This window comes from Bos indicus, chromosome 13 (assembly GCF_029378745.1).
Source record: "Bos indicus isolate NIAB-ARS_2022 breed Sahiwal x Tharparkar chromosome 13, NIAB-ARS_B.indTharparkar_mat_pri_1.0, whole genome shotgun sequence".
Taxonomy (NCBI): Eukaryota; Metazoa; Chordata; class Mammalia; order Artiodactyla; family Bovidae; genus Bos; species Bos indicus.
The window spans coordinates 15,877,428-15,901,817 of NC_091772.1; the positions used below are offsets into that span (position 1 = coordinate 15,877,428).

At 44.1% G+C, this 24,390-nt stretch overlaps 1 protein-coding gene across 1 annotated transcript in view; it reads right to left on the reverse strand.

Annotated features, from left to right (window-relative positions):
- Positions 1-3,428: 3,428 nt before the first annotated feature.
- Positions 3,429-24,390, reverse strand: part of ITIH2 (inter-alpha-trypsin inhibitor heavy chain 2) — a 32,357-nt gene continuing 11,395 nt past the window's right edge. Inside the window, exons 7-21 of the mRNA XM_019972923.2 lie at positions 23,810-23,917; positions 23,042-23,170; positions 22,620-22,736; positions 19,832-20,000; positions 18,721-18,846; positions 17,862-18,043; positions 16,698-16,883; positions 16,200-16,339; positions 13,468-13,637; positions 12,891-13,028; positions 8,097-8,210; positions 7,274-7,472; positions 6,143-6,315; positions 4,581-4,692; positions 3,429-3,637 (exon numbers count right to left, since the gene is read on the reverse strand). Coding sequence (XP_019828482.2) covers positions 3,490-3,637; positions 4,581-4,692; positions 6,143-6,315; positions 7,274-7,472; positions 8,097-8,210; positions 12,891-13,028; positions 13,468-13,637; positions 16,200-16,339; positions 16,698-16,883; positions 17,862-18,043; positions 18,721-18,846; positions 19,832-20,000; positions 22,620-22,736; positions 23,042-23,170; positions 23,810-23,917 — 2,211 coding nt within the window. The 3' untranslated portion in view covers positions 3,429-3,489. The remainder of the gene's footprint in view (positions 3,638-4,580; positions 4,693-6,142; positions 6,316-7,273; positions 7,473-8,096; positions 8,211-12,890; positions 13,029-13,467; positions 13,638-16,199; positions 16,340-16,697; positions 16,884-17,861; positions 18,044-18,720; positions 18,847-19,831; positions 20,001-22,619; positions 22,737-23,041; positions 23,171-23,809; positions 23,918-24,390) is intronic.

Consider the following 24,390-nt stretch of genomic DNA (forward strand, 5'->3'; position numbering starts at 1 on the left):
AGTCCCAGGGACGAGGGAGCCTGGTGGGCTGCCGTCTGTGGGGTCGCACAGAGTCGGACACAACTACAGCACCCATGTAGACTTTGCTGCTGCTGCTAAGTCGCTTCAGTCGTGTCTGACTCTGTGCGACCCCATAGGCGGTAGCCCACCAGGCTCCCCCATCCCTGGGATTTTCCAGGCAAGAACACTGGAGTGGGTTGCCATTTCCTTCTCCAACGCGTGAAAGTGAAAAGTGAAAGTGAAGTTGCTCAGTCGTGTCCGACTCTAGCGACCCCATGGACTGCAGCCTACCAGGCTCCTCCGTCCATGGGATTTTCCAGGCAAGAGTACTGGAGTGGGGTGCCATCGCCTTCTCCACTGTAGACTTTGCCAGTGGGAAAAAATATTTGTTTGTTTGTTTGTTTTTGGTGTTTTTTTGTTTGCCTGACCAGGAATCAAACCCAGGCCCCAGGAGCCAAGTCTAAACCGCTGGACCACCATGGAATTCTCTGGAAAAGTGTTAAGGAAAGAATAAAAAATACTATTACAGCATATAGGCATTTTTTGTGTATCTAGGCAGCCAGGTAAACTTCTACTTCGCTCTTACAGGGGTCTTTGAGGTCATTTATGTGTCTTTCAGTTGGGATAAGGCTGAAGAGAAGATGCCTCTTATGGTATTAAGTGATCCTTTAAAGGAAATAGAAGGATTTGCATAAGACCTCATACCCTTAGGTAGTAAAATAACTTACTGATTCATTGTTCATTTTTACTACACACTGAGACACTTTAATTCCCCTCCCCCCCTTTAAAAAGTTGTTTCTTTGGATTATCAATATTCCAACTCTAAGAAACCTTGTTTAATTTTCAGTAATTGAACAACCCAAACTTACGACAGGTATGATCTGAACCCAGTGTCCACTTTTTCTCAAAGGGTTTCAGTTCTGACAATAAGACATAGGTATCTAGTTGGCTTAATGGTAACTAGGTTGATACTTAGGAAAAGCATTGAAGACAGGCTACCTTTGTCTGAAAGATGAATAAATCTGACAAATACTAGCCCTGTATTGGGCTTCTCAGGTGGCACCAGTGGTAAAGAACCTGCCTGCCGATGCAGGAGACACAGGTTCAATCCCTGAGTTGGGAAGATCCCCTGGAGGAAAGCATGGCAACCCACTCCAGTATTCTTGCCTGGGAAATCTCATGGACAGACGAGCCTGGTGGGCTGCAGTTCGTGAGGTCACAAGGAGGTGGACATGACAAGCAACTTGGCATGCACACACAGAGCCCTGTCATACCCTAGCTCTGTTGTGGTGGTGGTTTAGTTGCTAAGTTGTGTCCGACTCTTCTGTGACCCCATAGGCTGTAGCCCGTCAGGCTCCTCTGTCCATGGGATTTCCCAGGCAAGAATTCTGGAGCGGGCTGCCATGCTCTCCTCCAGGGGATCTTCCTGACCTAGGGATCAAACCTGCATCTTCTGGATCACCTGCATTGGCAGGAAGATTCTTTACCACCAAGCCACATACAAAATTAAATATTGACCAGTTGCCAATGGGTTCCAAGGTACTTCAGCGAATAAACAAACAGATAATTACCAAGTTGTTTCTCTTCATCGCTGAGCACAGTATACTTTCAGAGACTAGTCAAGAGGCAGTGGCATAGTTCCTTTCTTTCCAACAATTCTCATTTATTTGGTTTCTTCATTTGAAATTCAAAACTGATGATTATAATTCAAAATTAATTATATAGAGAAGGCATTTTTTTAGTCTCAAGAGGGTCACATGAATAGTATTAATAAGACTATAGGCAATTTTAAAATACCAGCTATTAATAGAAGTTTTGATAACTTTTAAGTTTTTAATAACATGGGTTCAATTTTAAATCTAGTTTCTTTTGCTAGGACTGTGTTGCTAAATACACTGCATGTAAATTTATACCCCAAGATTTTCATAATTATTTGTAAAACTACTGAGCACATGTAAAATACTAGGACTAGAAGTAACCTTATGTAGCTAAAGTAGTGGTTTTAGAGCAAAAATGTTTTACAAAGTAGCCATGATAAGAACCCACTTTTGAAGTTTGTGTTGAATATTAGCATTTTAAGATTCATACTTTTGAAATGGAATGGAAAAGATGTAGTAGACTTTTTTTAAAAATCATAGGTGACCAGTTTTTATAGATGAATGGAACTAAAAGGCAATGCTGTTTTACCTCGTCAGCACTGAGGTTATCTTTAGGTTATAGAAATAATCACATACATTTCATATTTTGCAATTATGTCCAAAGATAATCACCTGCTTTCTCAAATACTGGTTGAGTATCTCCAAAAAGGTAGCTTTGTCTGCTTTCTAAAATGAAAACTGGTTTTTGTCAAATTATGCAGAGAAAGCTTCATAAAAATGCAGATTTAAATTTTTTTCTAAAGTGCAATTTTATCACTTTGGTCTTTGAACACATACCCATTTTCAGAATAGATTTAAAGGAAGATTATAAGCAAAGGAAAGTACAGAATAACTATAGATCAGACTTGGACCAGCCTCCATAATCACATGAGCCAATTCCTAATAACAGAGCTCTTTAATTGAGCCTTGAGCAACATGGGTATGAACGGCATGGATTTTTTAAAAACCAAATATAGTACTTACATTTTCAATTTACAGATCTTTAAATGAACTAAGTGTGGGAGAAGTTTGTGTCAGATTAGAGATCACACTACATGGAATCAAAAGAACTAGTGTTTGAGCCCTAGTTCATTCCAGACTGTTTCCATCTCCTGCCCTTGGGTGAGTCATCGGATGTCAATTCCTTTGTTTTTGAGACAGAGATAAAAGTTTGTAGGTTTTTGACTGTGGGATTTTGGCAGCCCCAAGCCCCACATTGTTGAAGGGCCAACTGTATATATGTGTGTGTATAGTGTGTGTATATCTGTATATATGATACAGCCATCCCACCAGTTCTCTTTCTCAGCAGAACCCTGACTGTATGTCTTCCTGGACTAAAAAGGGTCTCTGAGGCCAGTACCAAGGAGGGAATTTTGATTAAGCCGATGGACCATCATAGGTATCTTAGCAAGGTTGGGTGACAGATTTATGTATATATAACTACAAGACAATTAAGGTGAGTGACTTCTTGTTCAGAGTTCACCAGATAACCTCATAATTGAACTTCCTGTGGAACTGACCACCTAAAAATATATTCAGTTGTAAAGCCGAGGCCCTGACACTCAACCATAGTGACGTCCTCCCAGTAAATGCCGAACCCAGGACTGTCCAGATGGTGGCTTGACTCACCAAAGCAGCTTTCCTCTGTGCCTCAATTAACACAACTTCACATCTGCAAACAGCAACATCCTAAAACTTCTTGGCAAAGTTATTTTCTTCAGCTGTGTTAATAGGTTTTATCAACCACCTTGATGTCTGGTAGGTTTTGATTACAAAGAATGACTACAAAGGTGGCAGGAAAAAAAAAAAAAAACTTTATTTTTTGACCGAGAATTTCCCCAGCTATAAACTTTTAAGGCCGTCTGAGGAAGCTATAGAGCTGAGGCACAAAGTAATCCTTGTAATGCCCGTCAATGAAGCCTTTCCCGCTGTTGTGCACAAACCAACAGGGAACATCCGTTCCAAACACTCTGTCTGTCCGGTAGTCCTTCTGCAGGCCCCTGCAAGACAGCGTGAGCGTGGTTAGGAAACAGACCAGGGCGGGGCCAGCCTGCACATCCAGAAAAGAGACACGCTCTCCCTCTCTGTTTTCTGCCCCCTTCTAGCACCATCTCTGGGCTTCCCTATTGGCTTGGTGGTAAAGAACCCACCTGCCAATGCAGGAGATACTGGAGACTCAGGTTCCATCCCTGGGTCGGAAAGATCCCAGGGAAATGGCAACCACTCCAGTATCCCTGCCTGGAAAATTCCGTGGACAGAGGAGCCTGGCTGGCTACATCTGTGGGGTCACAAAGAGTCGGGCACACCTGAGTGCACACGTAGCACTGTATCTGCTAACACCCTCCCATCCCCATTCCCCAAGTTGTACAAAATAACAGAGTCTGGGACTTGGTTTAGAAAGAGAATAAGCAGTGTGTCCTTAGAAATTCAAATAACCTGTATAGAGATTGACCGATACAGTCCCAGGAACGTAAGGAGTGCAAATTCACTTTCTTTTTTTCTCATTTTGCACCTTCTACCTTGGCAGAGGGGAGGCCCAAGGATTCAGGGCCAGTCTTCTTTGTGGTCATGGGGTACACAGAGGGCAAGGGAGCAGTGAGAACTGGCTGGCGGCTGTGTTCTCAAGGTCAGTTAGGGCTGGTATAGTCTCCAGATTAGCTCAAAGCAAGGAAGAAGCTGCCAGATTTAGCAAATAAGAACCCAGGATGTCAGGGACTTCCCTCGTGCCCTCATGCAGGGGGCGCAGTTTCCATCCTGGTGAGGGAACTAAGACCCTACGTGCTGTGGGGCATGGCCAAAAAAAGGGATAAATAAAAACAGGATGCCAGTTAAATTTGAATTTCACATAAACACAACTAGTGTGTTTACCTCTTCCATTTTGCCCTATGAGTCCAATCCTCACAGAAGCCCCTTCTGATCCCGTCTTACGCATCTGAGACCTACCTGGTGACAACCAGCTTTTGTCCCTTCACCTCCATGCTTGCCTCTGGCTTCTCAGGGTCCTTTCCCGGTCGCTCATTGAAGACGTGAATCTTTGGCTCATTCATGAACTGGCCTATGAGACAAGGTCTAGATGTTTATTTACATGCAACTCAAGGGGCGACAAAAGGGCAAGCTGGTCACGTGATCCGAGCTGCATTTGGGTCAGTCTCAGACTTTCTGGGATAGAAAGATGTGTTGAGAGGAAAAAGATTCAGATGGAAAGGGGTGGGTCCTTCCTGAGGGCAGACCCATGCTGCTCACCTTGCTGTCATTAGACAATGAGGCTGATCAACTGGACCCTAAGTAAATGTGAATGTCCTGAAGGTCAGCACCTGAGAGCACTGGTCAAACTGAAAAAACAAAGTTGGTTCGTGATGCTATTTGTTGTTCAGTCACTCAGTCATGTCCGACTCTGCGACCCTGTGGACTGCAGCACGCCAGGCCTCCCTGTCCCTCACTATCTCCTGGAGTTTGCTCGTGTCCATGGAGCCGGTGATGCCATCCAACCATCTCCTCCTCTAACGCTCTCCTTCTCCTCTTGCCCTCAGGCCTTCCCGGCATCAGGATCTTTTCCAATGAGTCAGCTCGCATCAGGTGGCCAAAGTAGCGATGCTACTATACGCTTAAGTTGCCATAGTTCTTTACAAAGTAGGGAAGGTTTACCTGGACACCCTGTTCATTATCACAGACTTCCTAAGCCAGTTCACTTCTCTTCAGTGAGAAAAAAATCTTCAGCATAAAATTTAATCTGTTCTCTTTATCTGCCCAGTTGGTGATGAAAGCCCAGCCCTGGGAAAACCTTGTCTGGAGCAGGAAACTGTCCTGGCTGTAGCATGACTGAGTCGCCCTACACTGCTTTGTTAGAGGAATCATGTGTTTTATGTGTTTATCTTATGATGTTTGATATCTTAAAATTATGTGTTTATCTTATGATGTTTGATATCTTTTAAACACTACATCTACCCCTCCCTGGGAAAACCAACTGTGAAAGATAACAAAGAAGTCAGGAGCCCGGCTGGAATCTTCAAATGAACCGAGCCAGACCTCTTCTCTCTGGCCTGAGACCCAGAGGAATCATTCCTGGACAAGGTACCACGCACGGAAAGACGTCCTATAGCTTAACGCCTGCTGCAATTACCAAGCCAACCAACCCCACACCAGCTGCTCTGTCTTGTCTCTGCCACAGAGTAAAGGTCCTAGCCCAGACCTTGTTTCTGCTTCTGGTTCCTGACCCAAATCTGGCTTTCTCCCCATGGCCCTGCATGGCAAGATGCACTTTGTGTTTCTATGGAAACTGAACAGTGACAAACATTACACTCTGTCAGTGACACTGAACTCTTTCTGTGTCACTCAGGCACCTTCAGAAATTAAGACCCAGGTGTGAGTGTGGGTCCCCCTGAAGCCTCCACTCCACACCTGTCACTTTTCCACATTCTACCCAAACGTTCTAACCTTGAGGCAAAGTTGCTTAAGACCTAGGATGGTCAGTCCCACGCCAGCCAGACGGTCCAGGGACACTTTACCTATCAGCCCGTGCACATTAGGAGAAAACTTGTTTGTGGGGGGGATGTAGATCCCCAAAAAGTCGACATTGATCGGGTGCTTCTTCCAAACGCGATGAAGTAAAACAGAGAAGAACATCTCTTTATCCAGGATGACAGTCACAGTTTTCTCTTTCTTCACAGAGACAAGCACCCTAGTGGGAAGGCAGAAAGGAATTAATGACACAACATTGTAAAACAATTATCCTACAATCCCTGGTTCCATCCTGGGTCGGGAAGATCCCCTGGAAAAGGAAATGTTCACCCACTCCAGTATTCTTGCCTGGGGAATTCCATGGACAGAGGACCCTGGTAGGCTACAGTCCATGCGGTAGCAAAGAGTCAGACACAACTGAACGACTTTCACTTCACTCACAGATTTTAAAAAAGGAATGAATGTTTCTAGAAATTTATTTATTTATTTTTTAAACACTAATATTTGGCTGCACTGGGTCTTAGTTACAGCTTGCAGGATCTGAGATCTCCGTTGTGGTATGTGGAATCTCTCAGTTGCCGCATGTAGCCTCTAGTTCCCCGACCAGGGATCGAACTCAACACCCCCTGCACTGGGAGTGTGAAGTCCCTAGAACTGACTCATTTATCAAATCATTCCCCTCCCACTCCTAACATGACTTCACTCTGCCCAGTACAACCCCCCATCCCCACCCCAGTTTTCTAAGAGCCTTAAAACGTTTTCATCACAGAATGTTGATGTATCTCCTAGCACTGGAATTCTGTCAGTGTATACCGTTTCTGTATCAACAATGAACAGATACTCATGGGAAGATATTACTCTAAGACAACAGCCCTGTGTTTCTGAGCACGCTCTGACACGGCTGACTGGCTTTCAGCTGATGGCTTCATTCACTTGTCCAACACGTCCTTATGGAGTCCTTACTGTGCGCCAGGTGCTAGGCTATAAAGCACTCCATGACCAAAGCACACAGACTCTACTGCCAGGAGCAGGGGAAGGAAGGAACACAATTTTTTCTGAACCTCGACTTCCTCACATTTAAAATGATGATTTTGAGTTCTCTGTGTCATGGACGTCTGGGTTTGTTGATGGGATCATGGGTCGAGGTCACATCTGAATCCGGATGTTACAGTACTTGCCTCTGATTAAGCACGTGGGCCGTGTCAGACCAGGACAAGACGGATGTTCGGGAGCCCCTACTCAGGGAGATGGTCTCCGTGCTGATTTCTACCTTCACATCTTCACGTTGGAAATAAAATCCCAGTTTCCCAAAATAGGTGCTGAGTTTTTTATTCTTGGGCTTCTTGGCACCGACGAGCTGTCCGTTGACCAAAACCCCTGCAGGAAAAGACACGAGTTTTTTTCTGTCCCATGTGCTATTTCTTTTTTTTTTTTTTTGGCCAATGTGGGCACAATAACTCAAACTTAGAAAACGTGACAACATGGGAAATTATTGTTTTATTTTGCTTCAGGATTTACACACCATTTTTTCCTTTGTAATTTTCATTTTATAATTTTTTTATGGTTTAAATGAATTATATCACAAGTTCTGCTAGTTTATACTCAGCGTATTGTATCTATAATAGTTCAAACAAGAATATATTTAATTTCTTACTATCAGAGCTTGAAAAATATGCTGTGCTGTACTCAGTCATGTCCAACTCTCTGCAACCCTATGGACTATAGCACTCCAGGATCCTCTGTCCGTGGAATTTTCCAGGCAAGAATACTGGAGTGGGTTGCCATTTCCTCCTCTAGGGGATCTCCCTGACCCAGGAATCAAACCCGAGTCTCTTGCATTGGCAGGTGGGTTCTTTACCACTGCACCACCTAGGAAGTCCTATATATAATATATAAAACATTTTTATTAAGGTGGGAAAGAAAGAAATCCAGATAAAAACAATAGGGCAGAATGACTATGACCTAGTAGTCTAATTCAAATATAGTATATCTTAATCTTACCTAATTCTGGATCAGAAACAAGGTTGAGGATTTTTCCAGGTTCTGAGTCAATATTGAAACAAATATTCTTTTGGCTTTTTGGCAGGTAGATGATGAAGTGTGGGTCATTTTCAACTGGAAAATATACAAAGAAAATGAAACTAAGCAAAATCATAGAAAAGATTATTTTGAACAGTATTTTATTGCCAAACATCTCACAAGAACAAATGTGTTTTGGGCTCCTATTATATGCCAGGTACTCTTCCAGGCACCAGGGACTCAGGGTCCAAGCACTGTCCCCTCCTCATGGAGCTGCCATCAGGTTTTAGGTTATGTACAGAGTGGATACTCATTCTGTAGCCACACCATATGTGCTTGGCTAGAGAGAAAAATGAATAAGAAAGACATAAGGGGGACTTTCCTGGTGATCCAGTGACTAAGACTCTGCCCTCCCAATGCAGGGGACCCGGGTTCTATCCTTGGTCAGGAAACTAGATTCCACATGCTGCAACTGAGACCCTGTACAACCAAATAAATAAATAATAAATAAAATATTAAAAAAAGACATAAGAAACGCACACACACATATACTATATATATACTACATATATATGCATAGGAGAAGGAGGTGGCAGAGGATGAGATGGTTAGATAGCATCACCGAATCAACAGACATGAATTTAAGCAAACTCCAGGAGATAGCGATGGACAGAGGAGCCTGGCAGGCTATAGTCCGTGGGGCCACAAAGAGTTGGACATGACTTAGCAACTGAAGAGCAACATATGTGTGTATACAGTGAATGTTTATATAGATAAAGTACCTGTATTTTTAAATAGTTATACACAGTGCATACGGAGAAGGCAATGGCACCCCACTCCAGTACTCTTGCCTGGAAAATCCCATGGACGGAGGAGCCTGGTAGGCTGCAGTCCATGGGGTCGCTAAGAGTCAGACAGGACTGAGCGACTTCACTTCCACTTTTCACTTTCATGCATTGGAGAAGGAAATGGCAACCCACTCCAGTGTTCTTGCCTGGAGAATCCCAGGGACGGGGGAGCCTGGTGGGCTGCCGTCTCTGGGGTCGCACAGAGTCGGACACGACTGAAGCAACTTAGCAGCAGCAGCACACAGTGCATAAAAATAAAAAAGACATTACCTGTCAGCATACAAATTAGTATTGATCAATTCCAAGAGCAATCAAGGATCAAGCTATTCCCAAGAAAGTACTCCTTTGTTACCAGACACCATTATTTTGGCTGATCTTTTTTGTTTGTTTGTTTAACCACTCAACAAATATTTAGTGAGAAAAAACCAAATTATGTGCAAAGCTTTGAGTTAGGCAATGTTTGGTGTAGCTATAAAAGTCGTGGTCCCTACCTTCAAGAAAGGAACAATTTAATGGCGTGACAAAGATTCTCTCTTTGAATAAACTCAGGTTTCCCTGAACTCTTCAAGTTCAACCTCAGATTCTGGACCTCTGTGTTCATCTCTGCATTGTCCAGTTTTAGCAAAAATCCTACTAAGGAGGTTTAGCTAGAATCCTCCACCCTCCAAATCTGATCACCTTTTTATCTTCATCAGGTTCCTCCCCTCCTCCATCCCCCACTAGGTGGGGTCTGATCACTTGGCCTACCTTCAGCAAGAATCCTGCTGAAGTGAAGTGAAAGTCACTCAGTCGTGTCTGACCCTTTGCAACCCTGTGGACTATACAGTCCATGGAATTCTCTAGGCCAGAATACTGGAGTGGGTAGCCTTTCCCTTCTCCAGGGGATCTTCCCAACCCAGGGGTCGAACCCAGGTCTCCCACATTGCAGGCAGATTCTTTACCAGCTGAGCCACAAGGGGAGCCCAAGAATACTGGAGTGGGTAGCCTATCCCTTCTCCAACGGATCTTCCTGACCCAGGAAATTGAACCAGCATTTTCTGCATTGCAGGCGGATTCTTTACCAACTGAGCTATCAGGGAGGCCCTGTTAGGTCAGTTTAACCAGACCTCCCCTTTCCCACTGATGCTTCCTCTTAGTAATCTTCCGTCCACTGACCCCAGCCTGTTTTTGTCTATAAATGCCCACTTTCCCACGGTGTGTTCAGACTGAATCCAATCTCCTTACCCCACTGCAATACCCCAGTGTAGTGGTACCTACATCCCCTTGAATAAAATCTTCCTTACCGTGCTTTCACAGATGTCATGAATAATCTCTTTCCTTTAACGAATATCATTTTTTCTTTCATGAAGGCAGAACCAAGCATGCATATGAGATGGAATAAAGTAAATGATAGAAAAATGACCCAAGCACAACGCTCTGGGAATGAAGATGAAAGGATGATCAATTCCACTCAGGCAAGTGGAGAAGGACCTTATGAAAGGGTGGGCAGAGACTTCCCTGGTGGGTGAGTGGTTGAGAGTCTGCACTTCACCCACAGGGGGCGTGGGTTTGATCCCTGGTTGGTGGCAGGGGGCGGGGGTACTAAGATCCTGCATACCATGGTGTGGCCAAAAAGAGAAAACAATTGAAAGAGTTGGCTTTTGAACTAAGTCTTGAAGGTAGGGGAAGACCGGTAGGTAAAAGACACGAGAGAGAGAGAGATTTTATCCTTGAGTGGACAGAATGGAGAAAGGTATGGCGGGAGAGAAGTTGATGATTTGTTTGGATAGGAACTCAAGGTACCTGGAGATAAGACCAAGAATGTAGGTCATAGAGACCATGAACCGCCACGCTACAGAACAGACCTTTATTCTGTTGGGGAGCTTTTAAAGCTTTTGGAGAATAAATGTAATATGATTTGACCCCATTTAAGTGGGTTGGCCAAAACGTTCATTCAGGTTTTTTGTACGATATTACAGGAAAACCCAAACGAACTTTTTGGCCGACCCAATATTACAATTACTGGTCTCAGTATGAATTAAGTATCAGAAAGTACACACAGGAAGATCATTTACTAGCTAAGACAGCAGTCTTTCAAGCAAGAAATGTTAAATGCAGGAACTAGCATGGTGAATTGGTTTGGGGAGGGGTGGGGGGAGAAATTCAAGAGACATCTGGTAGAAGCCACAGTATCTGGTGACCTAGTGGAGAGGAGTAATTTCGCACTGTCAGGCTTTGAGCCTCAGAACTGAAGGGACTGAAGAGGAAGGTCTGAATTAGGAGCTGCAGTGGTTGTGTTCGGAGAAGGCAATGGCAACCCACTCCAGTATTCTTGCCTGGAGAATCCCAGGGATGGGGGAGCCTGGTGGGCTGCCAAATATGGGGCCGCACAGAGTCGGACACGACTGAAGTGACTTAGCAGCAGCAGTGGTTGTGTTCTCCAGAATAAAATCGAAAGAGCAGGGTACCGTCCAGTGAAAGACCACTGTTTTCCAGATACTGTCACAAAGCTCTCTGCAAATATTAACTAAGTCTCACTGTGGTCCTGCAGAGGACAAGTGACTTGCCTGAGGTCACGTGACAGAGTTAGTCAGTGGCACAGCTATGACTTAAAGCCACACTGATTACAAACTGATTCTCCCAGCCATCCTGATGTGCTCCTTCAAGTATGTGTGGGAGCAAGATGTGCAGGGTCAACTCAAGTAGAGCACAGACAGAGTCTTGCCCTGTTCTGCACTCCTCACACCATCAGGCCCATGCTCTGTCATCAGTAAACACTTGGTTAATTGATTTTGTGTAGGAGCTGGGTGCAAGAGGGCATCATTGAAACACAGAAGCAAGGTCCCTAGCTCTAGATTTTTAAACACTGGGCAAAACTAGGATTTTCAAATACACTTAAAATCGAGCAAGCAAATTAACAAATAGTCCTGCAAATAATGTGATGATAATGCAGTTTTACAGGCTCCTCAGGTGGCTTCCAGTAGTCATGTATGGATGTGAGAGTTGGACTATAAGGAAAGCTGAGCACCGAAGAATTGATGCTTTTGAACTTGGTATTGGAGAAGACTCTTGCAAGTCCCTTGGACTGCAAGATCAAGCCAGTCAACCCTAAAGGAGATCAGTCCTGAATATTCACTGGAAGGACTGATGTTGAAGCTGAAACTCCAATACTTTGGCCACCTGATGCGAAGAGCTGACTCATTTGAAAAGACTCTGATGCTGGGAAAGATTGAAGGCAGGAGGAGAAGGGGACGACAGAGGATGAGATGGTTGGATGGCATCACCGACTCAATGGACATGAGTTTGGGTAAACTCCGGGAGTTGGTGATGGACACGGAGGCCTGGCATGCTGCGATTCATGGGGTGGCAAAGAGTCAGACACGCCTGAGCAACTGAACTGAACTGAACAGGTGGCTCAGTGGTAAAGAATGTGCCTGCCGATGGAGGAGAGGCAGGAGATGCAGGTTCCATCTCACAGTCAGGAAGATCCCCTGGAGAAGGAAATAGCAACCCCCTCCAATATTCTTGCCTGGGAAATCCCATAGACAGAGGGGCCTGGCGGGTTATACTCCATGGGGCTGCGAACAGTGGGACATGGTTTAGCCACTCAACAGTAACAATAGTGCACTTCTACAGGAAATAACACTCAAGTATTTTTGATCCTAAGATGGATAGCTTCTCGTCTTTGATAATAACACCTGTTTATTGAGTGGCTATTACATGCTAGCTCTTTACAGATGGTTTCACATTTCACCAACAACCCAGTCATGTATAGAATCATGATGCCTGTTTTCACAATAAAGGAAGTGAAGTAAAGACTATTAAGTAATGCATATTCACGTGAGTGTCGTGAACAATCTCCAAAGAGAATGCCCTTTCCACGGATACCCGTTGGCCCTCCCCACACAAGAGGTGCATCTCTTCCATCCCAGAGGGTTCATCCTCTTACCTCTCATCACATGTGGAGGAGGGGTTGACTCAAGCACCTGAGCGCCGACAGCAGGCATTGGGAGCACTGGCGCTGGTGAAGGGTTGACCCAAGATGGGACTGAATTTGGGCTCACTTTGCTGCCGTGATACAGGGCGCCTGCGTGGAGAACACTATCCATTAGTTTCTGGGTTTACTTTTCCATAGAAGCTGCTTATAATTTTAAGAATTGGGTTTATGCAGGCCAACACCAGCGATTCTCAGCTAGGTTTTTCTAGAATTATTTTTATTCCTGAGTTCTCTTTCAGCTCCATGTGTCATCATGAATGAAATTTGTTGTCACTATTTAAAGAAGGTGAGAATTTTTTAATGTTGATTTAAACAATGTGTGAGGGGAATACACAGATTTTCAGAATTCCTTTGGAAGACAAGTGAGCAAACATGTTTGAAGACGGCAGCGAGAAACTGTCGCCGAAGTCAATTGGCAGGAAGGTCAGCTGGGGACACAGGACTGGGAAGAGAGAGGAGGGGATGGAGGACCTTGCTGCAGGATAGGAAAACCGACCGGAATACTTCTTGTCCAGGTAGGGAGACTCGCCTGAACAGCAGGAATGGTCCTGCGGAGGGGAGTCTGCCAGCATGCGTTCGTCCCCGGCCTCGTTCTCAATCACCATCGCTGTGAGGGGGGTCACTATGTGGTGATCCAGAGACATCTGCAGGATCGTCTTTGTAATTTTCCTTTTCGTGGCAGCTGTAGGAGCCAGGCTCCTGTGTTCAGGAAACAGAGACATTGGACAGCATCACAAGACCGAACTCTGTCACTTTTGGGGTCAACCAGGACTCGGGGGGCCACAAGGGAAAACAGAACGAGCTGGCTTCATGAAGCCTGGTATTTTACCTAGCTATGTACCCTTAAGGAATTTTTTTAAATTTCTTCTTTTATTTTTTAATTGGTGAAAAATTGCTTTACTATGCTGCGTTTGTTACTGCATACAGCAATGAGAATCAGTCATAATGATATATATATCATTATATATCATTATATATATATCATATATATATATATATATATATATATACCCTACCTTTTGAGCCTCCCTCTTGGAACTTTTTAAACAGATTATGATTATTATTTTTTTTAGTGAAGTACAGTGATTTACATTGTTATTTTCTTTTTTTGATGGATCTCAAATTTATTTTTATGAGTATTCCTCATTAAATTAGCAATTACAACAAAAATATATGTATTTTTTTTTAATTAACAAGACTTGTCCGTATGACAGTCATTCTTTTTTCTTTTTTGAGTTTTGTGGAAATTATTTATTTTTATTCTTTTTTTAAACGTACTTTTCAACTGGCGTATGATTGCTTTATAATGTTGAGTTAGTTTCTGCTGTACAGCAAAGTGATTCAGTGATACATACAAATATACATATATATGTATACATTCTTTTTTAAAATATTCTTTTCCATGATGGTTTATTGTAGGATCCTGAATATAGTTTTCTGTGCCATACAGTCGGACCTTGTTGTTTATCCATTCTATATGGAACAGGTTGCATCTGCTAGCCCCCACCTCCCAAACTCCTCCTCCGTCCCCACCCCCCAACCCCCCTTGGTAACCACACATCCAAACAGACTATTTTTCAGAGCAGTTTTATACTCACAGTGAAACTGAGCAGAACGTAGAGATTTTATATTTACTCCCTGCCCGTCCCCCACCCGACAGCCTCCCCCTTCTCAGCATCTCCCATTAGAAGTGGTACATGTGTCAGATCGATACATCTACATCTACACATCATCATCGCCCAAAGTCCACTGCTGACATTAGGGTTCATGCTTGTGCTGTACTTTCTGTGGGCTTGGACAAATGTATAACGACAGGTATCCATCATTACAGTGTCAAGCAGAGTAGTTTCAGTGTCCTAACCCTCCCAACCCCCATGCAACCTTCCTGCTCCCCATGTGCTGACAACCACTGATTCGTTTAAGGGATTGTTCTTTAAAAAAATCAATATTTAACTTCAGCACCAATTTGCTATATACCTTTAAATTACCCAGTTGCCTTTGTAAAGGGGAGGAGACATTGCTCACTCACTCTAAAGCCACAGCTTACAATCTTGTGTCTGTTTTATAATCTTACTGATATCAAGGATTTTCTGAGTATGGTTATACAACTATATTTCATTTTTCCCAACTCCATTCAGACCAGTCTGCTCCCCCTTCCCAAGAATCTGATCAAATAGGTGGAGGGGACTGAGGAGCAGTCACGTTCCTCTCCAAAGACCAGCCCCAACCCTACCCCATAATCCTGATGGTGGTCAAAGAACCATACATTGCACTAGAAACATAGCTTTTGTATTGGAGCATTTAAACACCAGTTAGCTGAGAAGCCAGAGATGAAACAGTATCTATAGGAAGCCCTCAGTCAATATCAGAATTGCATAACCTTAAATTTCTCTTTGGACATTAACTATTTTCAGGAGTGAATGCAAATGAATTCATGGTCCCCACTGCAATGAGATGGATGAACCTCACAGACATCATATGGAGTGCAAAAAGCCAGAAACAAAAGAATACAGTTTGTATCATTATAAGAAATTTTGTCATAGACAACTAACAGTAACAGATGTCAGAAGAGTGATTTCTACTCAAGGCCAGAGGTAGGTGTTGAGTGTGAAGAAGAATGAAGAAGACTTCAGAGATGAAAGAAGTGCTCTGGAGCTGGATCCAGTACTGATGACATGGGTGACGTAGTTAAAATTCATTAAACTGTACATTTAAAATGAATGCACATCACATGCTTTACTGTATGCTTGTTATCCATCAAGAAAAAAAAGAGTGGGGGTGATGGTAGGCGGCTCCCTGGGCTCCAGGCTGTTGCGAGGTGTGGGTGGGACTCGCGGGCAGTTCAGGGCTCGGGGTATCCGCGAAAAAAGAAAAATAAAAAAAAGAGTGAACCCTGCTTTAGTTAAAAGTGCTCGCATGCATGCATGCCAAGTTACTTTAGTCGTGTCCGACTCTTTGTGACCCTGTGGACTGTAGCCTGCCAGGCTCCTCTATCCTTGGGATTCTCCAGGCAAAAATACTGGAGTGGGTTGCCAACCCAGAGATCAAACCCACGTCTCTTATGTCTCCTGCATTTACACGTGAGTTCTTTACCACTAGTGCCATCTGGGAAGCCCCCAAAGTGCTTGAAAGCAGTGGAAATGAATACTCCAAACCCTGAAATAATTTGCTGCCTTTCTTGGTTCCAAACTCTTTTTGTCTGTGACATCAAGTAACCTCAGCAAACCTTTTGCAAATCCCTGTGGCATATGGTCTTCTTACCGTTCAGCTAGAAGTTGGTTGATGGTCAGATAGGCCCACAATTTCTTGGTGAAATCAGGGTCTGCATGCTTGTCCTTGGATAGAAAATCCTCCAAGCCATCCATCTCGGCCAGGGTTTCCAAGACTAACTCTGCATTGGCCTGGACGATGGAAGGACACCAGGGGAGTGGAATTGTAGTTAAGCAGTTCACATTTTCTAAAGGACCTCCTGTGAGTGAGTTAGGGTAGCAGGTAACTTGCAGGGGGATGCAAAATAATCCAAAAGAACACACAAGAGGAAGTCAGTGCCAACCTCTGGGGTCTGGGCTTGGGTTTCAGAAGAAAAAGGTAAGGATTTACACCATAGTTGGGAAGATGGCACAGCTGTTCTCAGGAACTTCCCTTTCACTTTTTGCTTTTATTCTACCTAAGTGGTTCTCGGAATTCTGCTATCAGCCTGTTAATATACAAGGTGTACCCAGGAGACAATTCATATTTTTAGAATTAAAGTAAAAGTACCGAAGTTGCAGTGATAATGCTCTGTAACTGCCCCAATTTCTCAGGGTCCACTTTTCCAGCCACCACGATTTCTGAGCCTCCAAAATAGTTATGGAAGCTGTTCTGAGTGACGTCTGTGACTGACGGTTGGGGATAGTTAAACTGAACATTCCGGAGCAAGGGAGTTGAGACCTGGTTGTAGAATTTCTACAATTCATTAAAAAAAAAAAAAGAAAGAACAGAGAAATCATTATTTTCACATCGTATTACAAATCTGAGGCATTTTTCTCTGAGGTTCTTCAAGTGCTTAGTATTCTTCCAAGATCTCTGTGGAAAGCTATGGAAAATTCTCATAGTTATTACATGAACCGAAATAGAGACAAACAGGGCTTGTGAAGAAGATTACAAGAGTTCAAGAGCCCAGAACTTTTTCTTTCTGTTATGACGAGCATGAAAAGCTCAGGGACACTCATAATAAGTCCTCTGGGTGGATATCCCTAAATTAGAACCTGTCTCTTACCTGTTCCCAGGTTTATATACAGTACCTCCTATTGATACATGGTACTTGGTACCAACAGAGGGTAGGGTAAAATATATTCTTCTTCTCCTTAATCTTTTCTTGGTCCATTTAGTCAAAATAAACAAGTGATGCATACATATCCTTTGTATTTAAGGAAACAAACAGGCTACAGTTTGCTTTGTGTTGCATTAGAAAAAGTTGATTTCCAAAATGCCAATATACTTTTCCTTTTTTTAAAAAAAATTTTTCTTGGCATGTAAGTTAGTTCCCCAACTAGGGATTGAACTTGCATCCCTTTCATTGAAAGCACAGAGTCTTAAGCCATGGACTACCAGGGAAGTCCCAATGCCAATGTACTTTCAAGGAAGAACAGTTCCCGTGACAAGCAGTGGGACTGGAGAGATTCAAGAAACTTTGATGGTGCTTCCCAAGACCTGTTCAGGGACTAGGGACCTTTGTACCCATCAACCACTGCCTCTCATCTCACTGTTACTGCAGATATACAAGTGGGGGTGGGGTGCATGAGAAAGGGACTGAGCACTAACATAGCTGAAATAATGACAATTTTTACTTGAATTCAGCCATCTTCTTTTAGGCATCAGATATTGCTAGCTGAATGATTTCGAGTGAACAATGACCAAAAAAGGCACAGAAAACAAAGTCACCTTGAGTTGGACAGAAGTGTCCTGGTTTCCGTAAATCCTTTGTGCGATCCCACGGTTGTCATTGGAGAGTCTCTTCAAAAAGTCATAGTCCACATCAAATCCTATCCCCAAACTGAACAAGGAGATGTTGTCTCGTATGTTCTGCTTCACATTCTTCTGGATTTTTGACAATTTCAGTTCACCTAAAGTTGATGTGGACAGGAAGGAAAGGAGTGAGGAGGCAATGGCACAAAGTTTTGGGAACATCCATGGAAGGCGGTTCTGCAAAATTCGTCCAAATTATAAATGCACTTAAGCTTCAGCATAGTTACATTGAGGAGATAAGACCCTGCACTAGTATGTATCAGCAATCCGCATAGCACAGACTCAAATTCAAATGCAAGTTTCCCCGGATTGTGGAGGTGAGGCTGAGGCATTCAGCATCCCCCTCCCAAACATCTAGAGGCTGTTGTAAGTGGGGTGAGTGTTTCAGGGTCAAACGAACTCTTCCTTTAGGAAGCATGGGTTTAAACTGGTTTAGTGCTGCATGTATGCTCAGTTGCTAAGTTTCGTCCAACTCTTTGCAACACCCCAGACTGTAGCCTGCCAGCCTCCTCTGTCCATGGGATTTCCCAGGCAAGAATAGCAGAGTGGGTTTGCCATTTCCTGGTCCAGGGGATCTTCCGGACCCAGGGATTGAACTTGTGTCTCTTGCATCTCCTGAATTCACAGGCGGACTCTGTACCACTGTGCCACTTGGGAAGCCCAAGCTGGTTTAGACACTCATGCAAAGGCCATTCAAGTTCCCATTTTAAGCCAATCACGTTCCCAAGAAACAACCGGAAAAATATGTATCACTAAAAATGGAAGGGGTGCTTACCTACTGTTGGATCCCCGTCAGACACCAAGATGATCAGCGAGACAGAGTTGGGGTCCAACATTCCCAAGTTATTGGCTTCATTCAAAATAAAGATGGCCCGCAGCAGGGCTTCGTTGATATTTGTGCCTGGGAAAGCCAGAGAACGTGCTGTTCTGTTATATACTCTGACTTCCCACAGAAACAACCACGTCTGGAGCCCAGGTTCATCTGTCTGGTGATGACTCACGTGTCATTCTTTCAGTATCCAAATCATTCAACTGCTTTCCAAATTCTACCCAGGCTGGTCCAGATCCCCCAGTGGAGTGAAATATTCACTTTGTATTAAGAGTGAACAGTTCCCTTAGAGATGAAGTAACCCTTTCAAAGCACCAGTCATTTTGTTAGCCACCAACTTGAAGTTGCCTATTCAGCCTTGCTGATATACTTGGATACTGTTCTGCAGACAACTGTGTGTTATTCTACGTGTTTTTTTCCCTTTTTCAAATTGAAGCTTAGTTGACTTACAATGTTGTGTTAATTTCTGCTGTAGAGCAAAGTAATTCAGTTATATATATATATATATATATATATATATGTATGTATATAATATACATGCTTTTTTGTGCTCTTTTCCATTATGGCTTATCACAGGATATTGAATATAGTCCCCCGTGCTATACAACAGGCCTTGTTGTTTATCCATTCTTTAGATAACACTTTGCATCTGTTAACGCCAAACTCTCAATCCATCCCTGCCCCACCCCGCTCCCCTTGGCGATCACAAGTCTCTTCTCTGTGTCTGAGTCCGTTCTGTAGATAAGTTCATTTATGTCTTATTTTAGTGATATCACATGGTATTTGTCTTTCTCTTACCGTGTGAGTCATAAGAAAGCTAGTGTCACTTACTGACACCGTTTTCTGAGGACAGAATGGTTAAAAATGTGTGTGGGATGGGGGATGCATATTATGCTTTCACCATGAACTTAGTATGCACTGTTTAATAATAACTGTATTATTAAGGCAAAGACCACTGGGGTAAGGAATCTCATTTCTCAAGTGATTCTCATATTTCTCAGGACTCCGCTGAATCCTGTGGGAGTTTCTCACTGGGCTTTAGGCTAAACCCACTCACCTCCACTGGGCTGGATTTTCTCAATGTAATTCTTGGCATCTGCAACCTGTGTTTTAGTAGCTGAGACTAAATCGTTTCTCCAGGTTCGAACATTGTGGTTGAAATCAACCACGGAGAAATGGTCTTCAGTTCGCAGGTCATCCAAAATGGTCTTCATTGCTTCCACCGTCTATTTCGAGAGAGAATGGAGAAGGGTCTTACTACATACTCTCTAAACCTAAGAAGAAATGAGGAAGCTCAATCATTCATCATTTTAAGCACTAGCTCGAGCTATAGTTCTCCCACAAACCTCATAAATCCACCTCTGTCAACACAGATCTAACACTCTCCTATTCCGTCCAAACATGTATTGTCTGCATTTTGATACTGAAAGTTTTACTGTCTTGTTTTGCATGACGAGTCTCACCAGCCTGACTTTACACTGAGAATCCTGAGCTTCAGATGTCCCATTTGTGGTGCCTGAAAATCAAATGTATTTCTCAAGTCCCTCTACTCAGCCTTCTCATGCATTAATTCCTGCTTCTCATCTTCAAACCACCAACACCTCCCTCTCCCTGTCTCAGCTGATGACCTGGAATCCTACTTCACTGAGAAATGGAAGTCATCAGAAGAAGATTTCTACAACCCCTGCCACCATAAACCTCCCCCCTGCCAGGATTTGTGCCCATACACTTTTCCCTGATGCCAGGTAATGCAGAACTAGGAGAAGCATTTCTGCCTAATGCAAATCCATCCGCTGGTGACCTAGGTTGGGCTCTCTCTCGGCTACTGAAAGGCATGGCTCTGGCGTCTGTCCTCTGGCTCTCCTGTATCATACATTTCGCTCTATTGGTACATCTCCATACATACAATAACGCTTTCATTTTTCATGCCTTTAGAAACCTTGAACGTACCCGTTTCCCTCATTTCTCAGTTTCCCATTGCAATAAAATTCCTCGAAAGAATTGTAAGCACACTGTCTCCAAATCTTCTTTTCCTGTTCTCTCTGAAGCCCGCTCCGTTCAGGTTTTCACCATCATCCCTCCACTGAAACTATGCTCATCAAGGCTGTTGCTATATCCAATGGACTCTTCTCATCTCATCAGACCCAATCTGAGCAGCATTTGGACCAACCGGCCACATCGCTGTCCTTGTACAACTTCCTCATCTTCTTCCAGAGCCTCGGCCGCTCTGGGTTTTCTCCTCCTCTCATTGGCTGCTTTTTCTTTTCTTTTTAAATGTGTGTATTTATTTCGGCTGCACTGAGTATTAGTTGCAGCACATGGGACCTTAGGTCTTCATTGCAGCATGTGGGATCTTTAGTTGCAGCGTGCAGGATATAGTTCCCGGACCAGGGATCGAACCCCAGCACCTGCACCGGGAGCACGGAGTCTTAGCCCCTGGGCCACAAGGAGAGTTGCTGGCGTAGTCTTCTTTGCTGATTCCTCCTCTTCTCCCCACATTATTCTAGTTACTGGGATAGTGTGAGGTTCGCTCTCTGTTTCTTCTCTTATCTATACTTCCTCCTCGGTGTTCTCACCTGGTCTCATTGTTATGAGTACCTTCTACACACTGGTGGCTCCTAAGTGCATGTCTCACTCAATACCTTCTGACACCAGACTTGGAGAGCCAATAGCCTGCTTGCTGTGTCATGTCCACTGGGTGTGTAACAGTCATCTCAGACTTCAGTGATGAACTAAGTGCCTGACACAAGACAGGTGCTTAATAAATACTTGTTAAATGAGGGAAGGAAGGAACAAATAAACTGTATTAGGGCAGTGGTTCTCAAATGAGGATAATTTTCTCCCCAGGGGACATTTCACAATGTCTGAAGACACTTTTCTAAGTGTGGAGGGGGAGAAGACCACCTTCTTTCTCATTCTTTTTTTTACTTTGAATTTTATTTATTTATTTTCAGCCGTGCTGTGCCTTTGCTGCTGTGCGCAGGCTTTCTCTAGTTGCAGTTCGCAGGCTTAGTTGCCTCACAGCACCTGCGATCTTCCCAGATCAGGGATCGAACCCATGTCTCCTGCACTGCAAGGGCGATTCTTAGCCATTCTTAGCCACTGGACCACCAGGGAAGCCCTGTGTAGACATCTTTGATTGTCATGACCAGGAGGGTGAGTTCCATGGCATCTAGTGAATAGATGTTGCTAAACATCCTACAACGTACAGTGTGGTCCCCACGACACGGACTCATCAGCCCCAAATGTCACAAGTGCCACTGCTGAGAACCTGGTGATAGGTGGGCAGGGCCAAGTCTTTTCCGTCTCTAGGATCCTAGAACAGTAGTGAACACCTGGGTGGTCACAAGTGAGTGTTGAATGAACAGAGATTCACTGCTTGGTTCACACTAGTTGAATGGGTGGACTAGGAATGTCCTTGTTCACAACTGTACCTACACCATTAACACTGAAGGAGCCTATGAGGAACTCCAAACTGGAAGACATGAGATGGAATGATCACCCTCAAGGAATTACAACATAATTAGAAAAACTGTGCATTAAACGTTTTTAAAATTATTCATGCACAATGGCAAGATATTAGTCTAAAATGTCATGCAGGAGAACCAAAGGAATATGAAGCAGAAGCCTGAGCAGAGTGGGCTTATATGGAGGTGAAATTTTTCAAAAAGGCAAGTTTTGAGATAAATTTCTCCTGTTTAGAAGTCACCCAGCCTCTGTTCCTTTGTGAGCAGCCTGAACTAAGACTAGCTCTAGGGGGGAGGGGCCTCGAGCAACTGCACCATCACGAGGGGATCAGAGAAGGCATGGAGTCCTGGGTACCACTGCAACCCAGGGCTACTCACCTGTTTCATTTTAATCCCCCACATCGAGCCACTAACGTCGATGACAAACAGGATGTTTTTGGGAATTGGGTCCATGTTCTCAGGAGCAAAGAAGTGGACAAAATATCCATTAAATACCTGAAAAACAGGACATATTTGTGAGCCAAACCATTACCAGTGTTTGGCATGTAGGAGGATGAGGGTCTGGGGACTGAGAGGGGAGAGGAGACCACGGGGTGCAGGAGGCATGACGGTCGTAAAGAAGAGAACAGAGGCTTGGCTGCGTCCATCTCTCCCTTTTTCCTGCGCCCGCTCCATCCTTTTCTGAAAGGGCCCAGCCTCTCTGCAGTTTACCTCCCAGGGCATTTCCCTGGGGGTTTATTCAACAAGAAATAGATCTTTGGCTAAGGCAGAGCTGGCCCCTGAGAGTTGTTTGCACCCACCTCAAGTTCCCCAACCTTCTCCTCTCTGTTCACATCATACATCACCACCAGCTCGCCGTCGACCATCGTCTCTGAGCAGTTGAGGCATTTTCTCTGTTGTGCCACCGTGGGCTTGAAGGCAATGTGTGCCTGTAAGGAGCAGTGGTGTCAGAGCCTGGTCTCTGCCCCGTCCCTGTCTGGGGGGAGCACCTTCTCATGCACACAGGGGAGGGTCCAGGGCCACTCTGCACCCAAGCAGCATCAGTGGTCCTATCACAGGGGCACCTAGCAGCCTTCAGTGCTGTTGGCCAGGCTTCAGTCCTTTATAAGAGATTCGAAGAATTCCTCCCTCCCCCTCACCCCCACCCCATGGAAGAAATGGCCACCAGCTCTAGAAAGAGTTGGCAAAAGGTTCTTAGAGGACTTTGACCCCTCCAGAGGTGGTTAGTATTGGCCATTAAGGCAGAGAGAATTAAGCTGAGTAGCTCTCTCAGTGATTAAGGAAAATCCTCTATATAGTATGTGAAGACTGTCTTTTAGCTACCAGTCCACTGGATGACTTGGGGGAAATGGGTTTCAAAATGGACAGATACTGGTCACAATGCAATGAAACAATTGGTTTTGTTCTGTATGTCCTGTGGGAGGCCCTAGACTTTGCTCAGGGATCACAGTTCCTAAGTTCCCTGAGCTCAGCACCTGACAACTCTTCCATCCCCTAGAGCAGAGAGGGAGAGGAAAACCCGCAAACCAGTGGCCACTCAGACTGTGTCACATCACTGCTTGTGGTACCTTCTGGGGTCCTTTAGATACAACGGGAACGCCATCAAAATGCCCATCAAATGTGTCCAGAACATGAAGAGATCTTAGTCCTTGAGGTTCAATAATCCGCACATCTACCTAGAAGTGGGAAAGTTACTTAAAACATTAAAACATCTTTCAAGACTTTGAGCAAGAAGTACGATTATCAATTCTAAGTCCTCTGCTGCTCTTTTCCTCTCTAGGATCTCCCAAAGATGACCTAGCATGGCTCCACCATCTCTTCTGCAAGTTCTTTAAATCCTGTGTGATATGATGCATCTCACCAGGGAGGCTGAAAGACCCTCTGGGCAACTCAGTGCTCCCTTTCTATCGCTTTGTTTCTCTGGAATTTAATTCTCCTTCTACTCCATCCCATGCCATTCCATTCTTATTTATAAGAAAATTATACATGATCCACTCATCCCCTTGAATCTTCTTTGTCTACAGACAATTTACAACCTGTCTGCTTCACCCTCGTCTGTGTCAAACAGAGACCAGGTGAATTGTGTTCTTCCCTGGGTTTCTTCCAGCCAGCCCTCCTCTGCCTCTTACACAAATGTTCACATGATGTT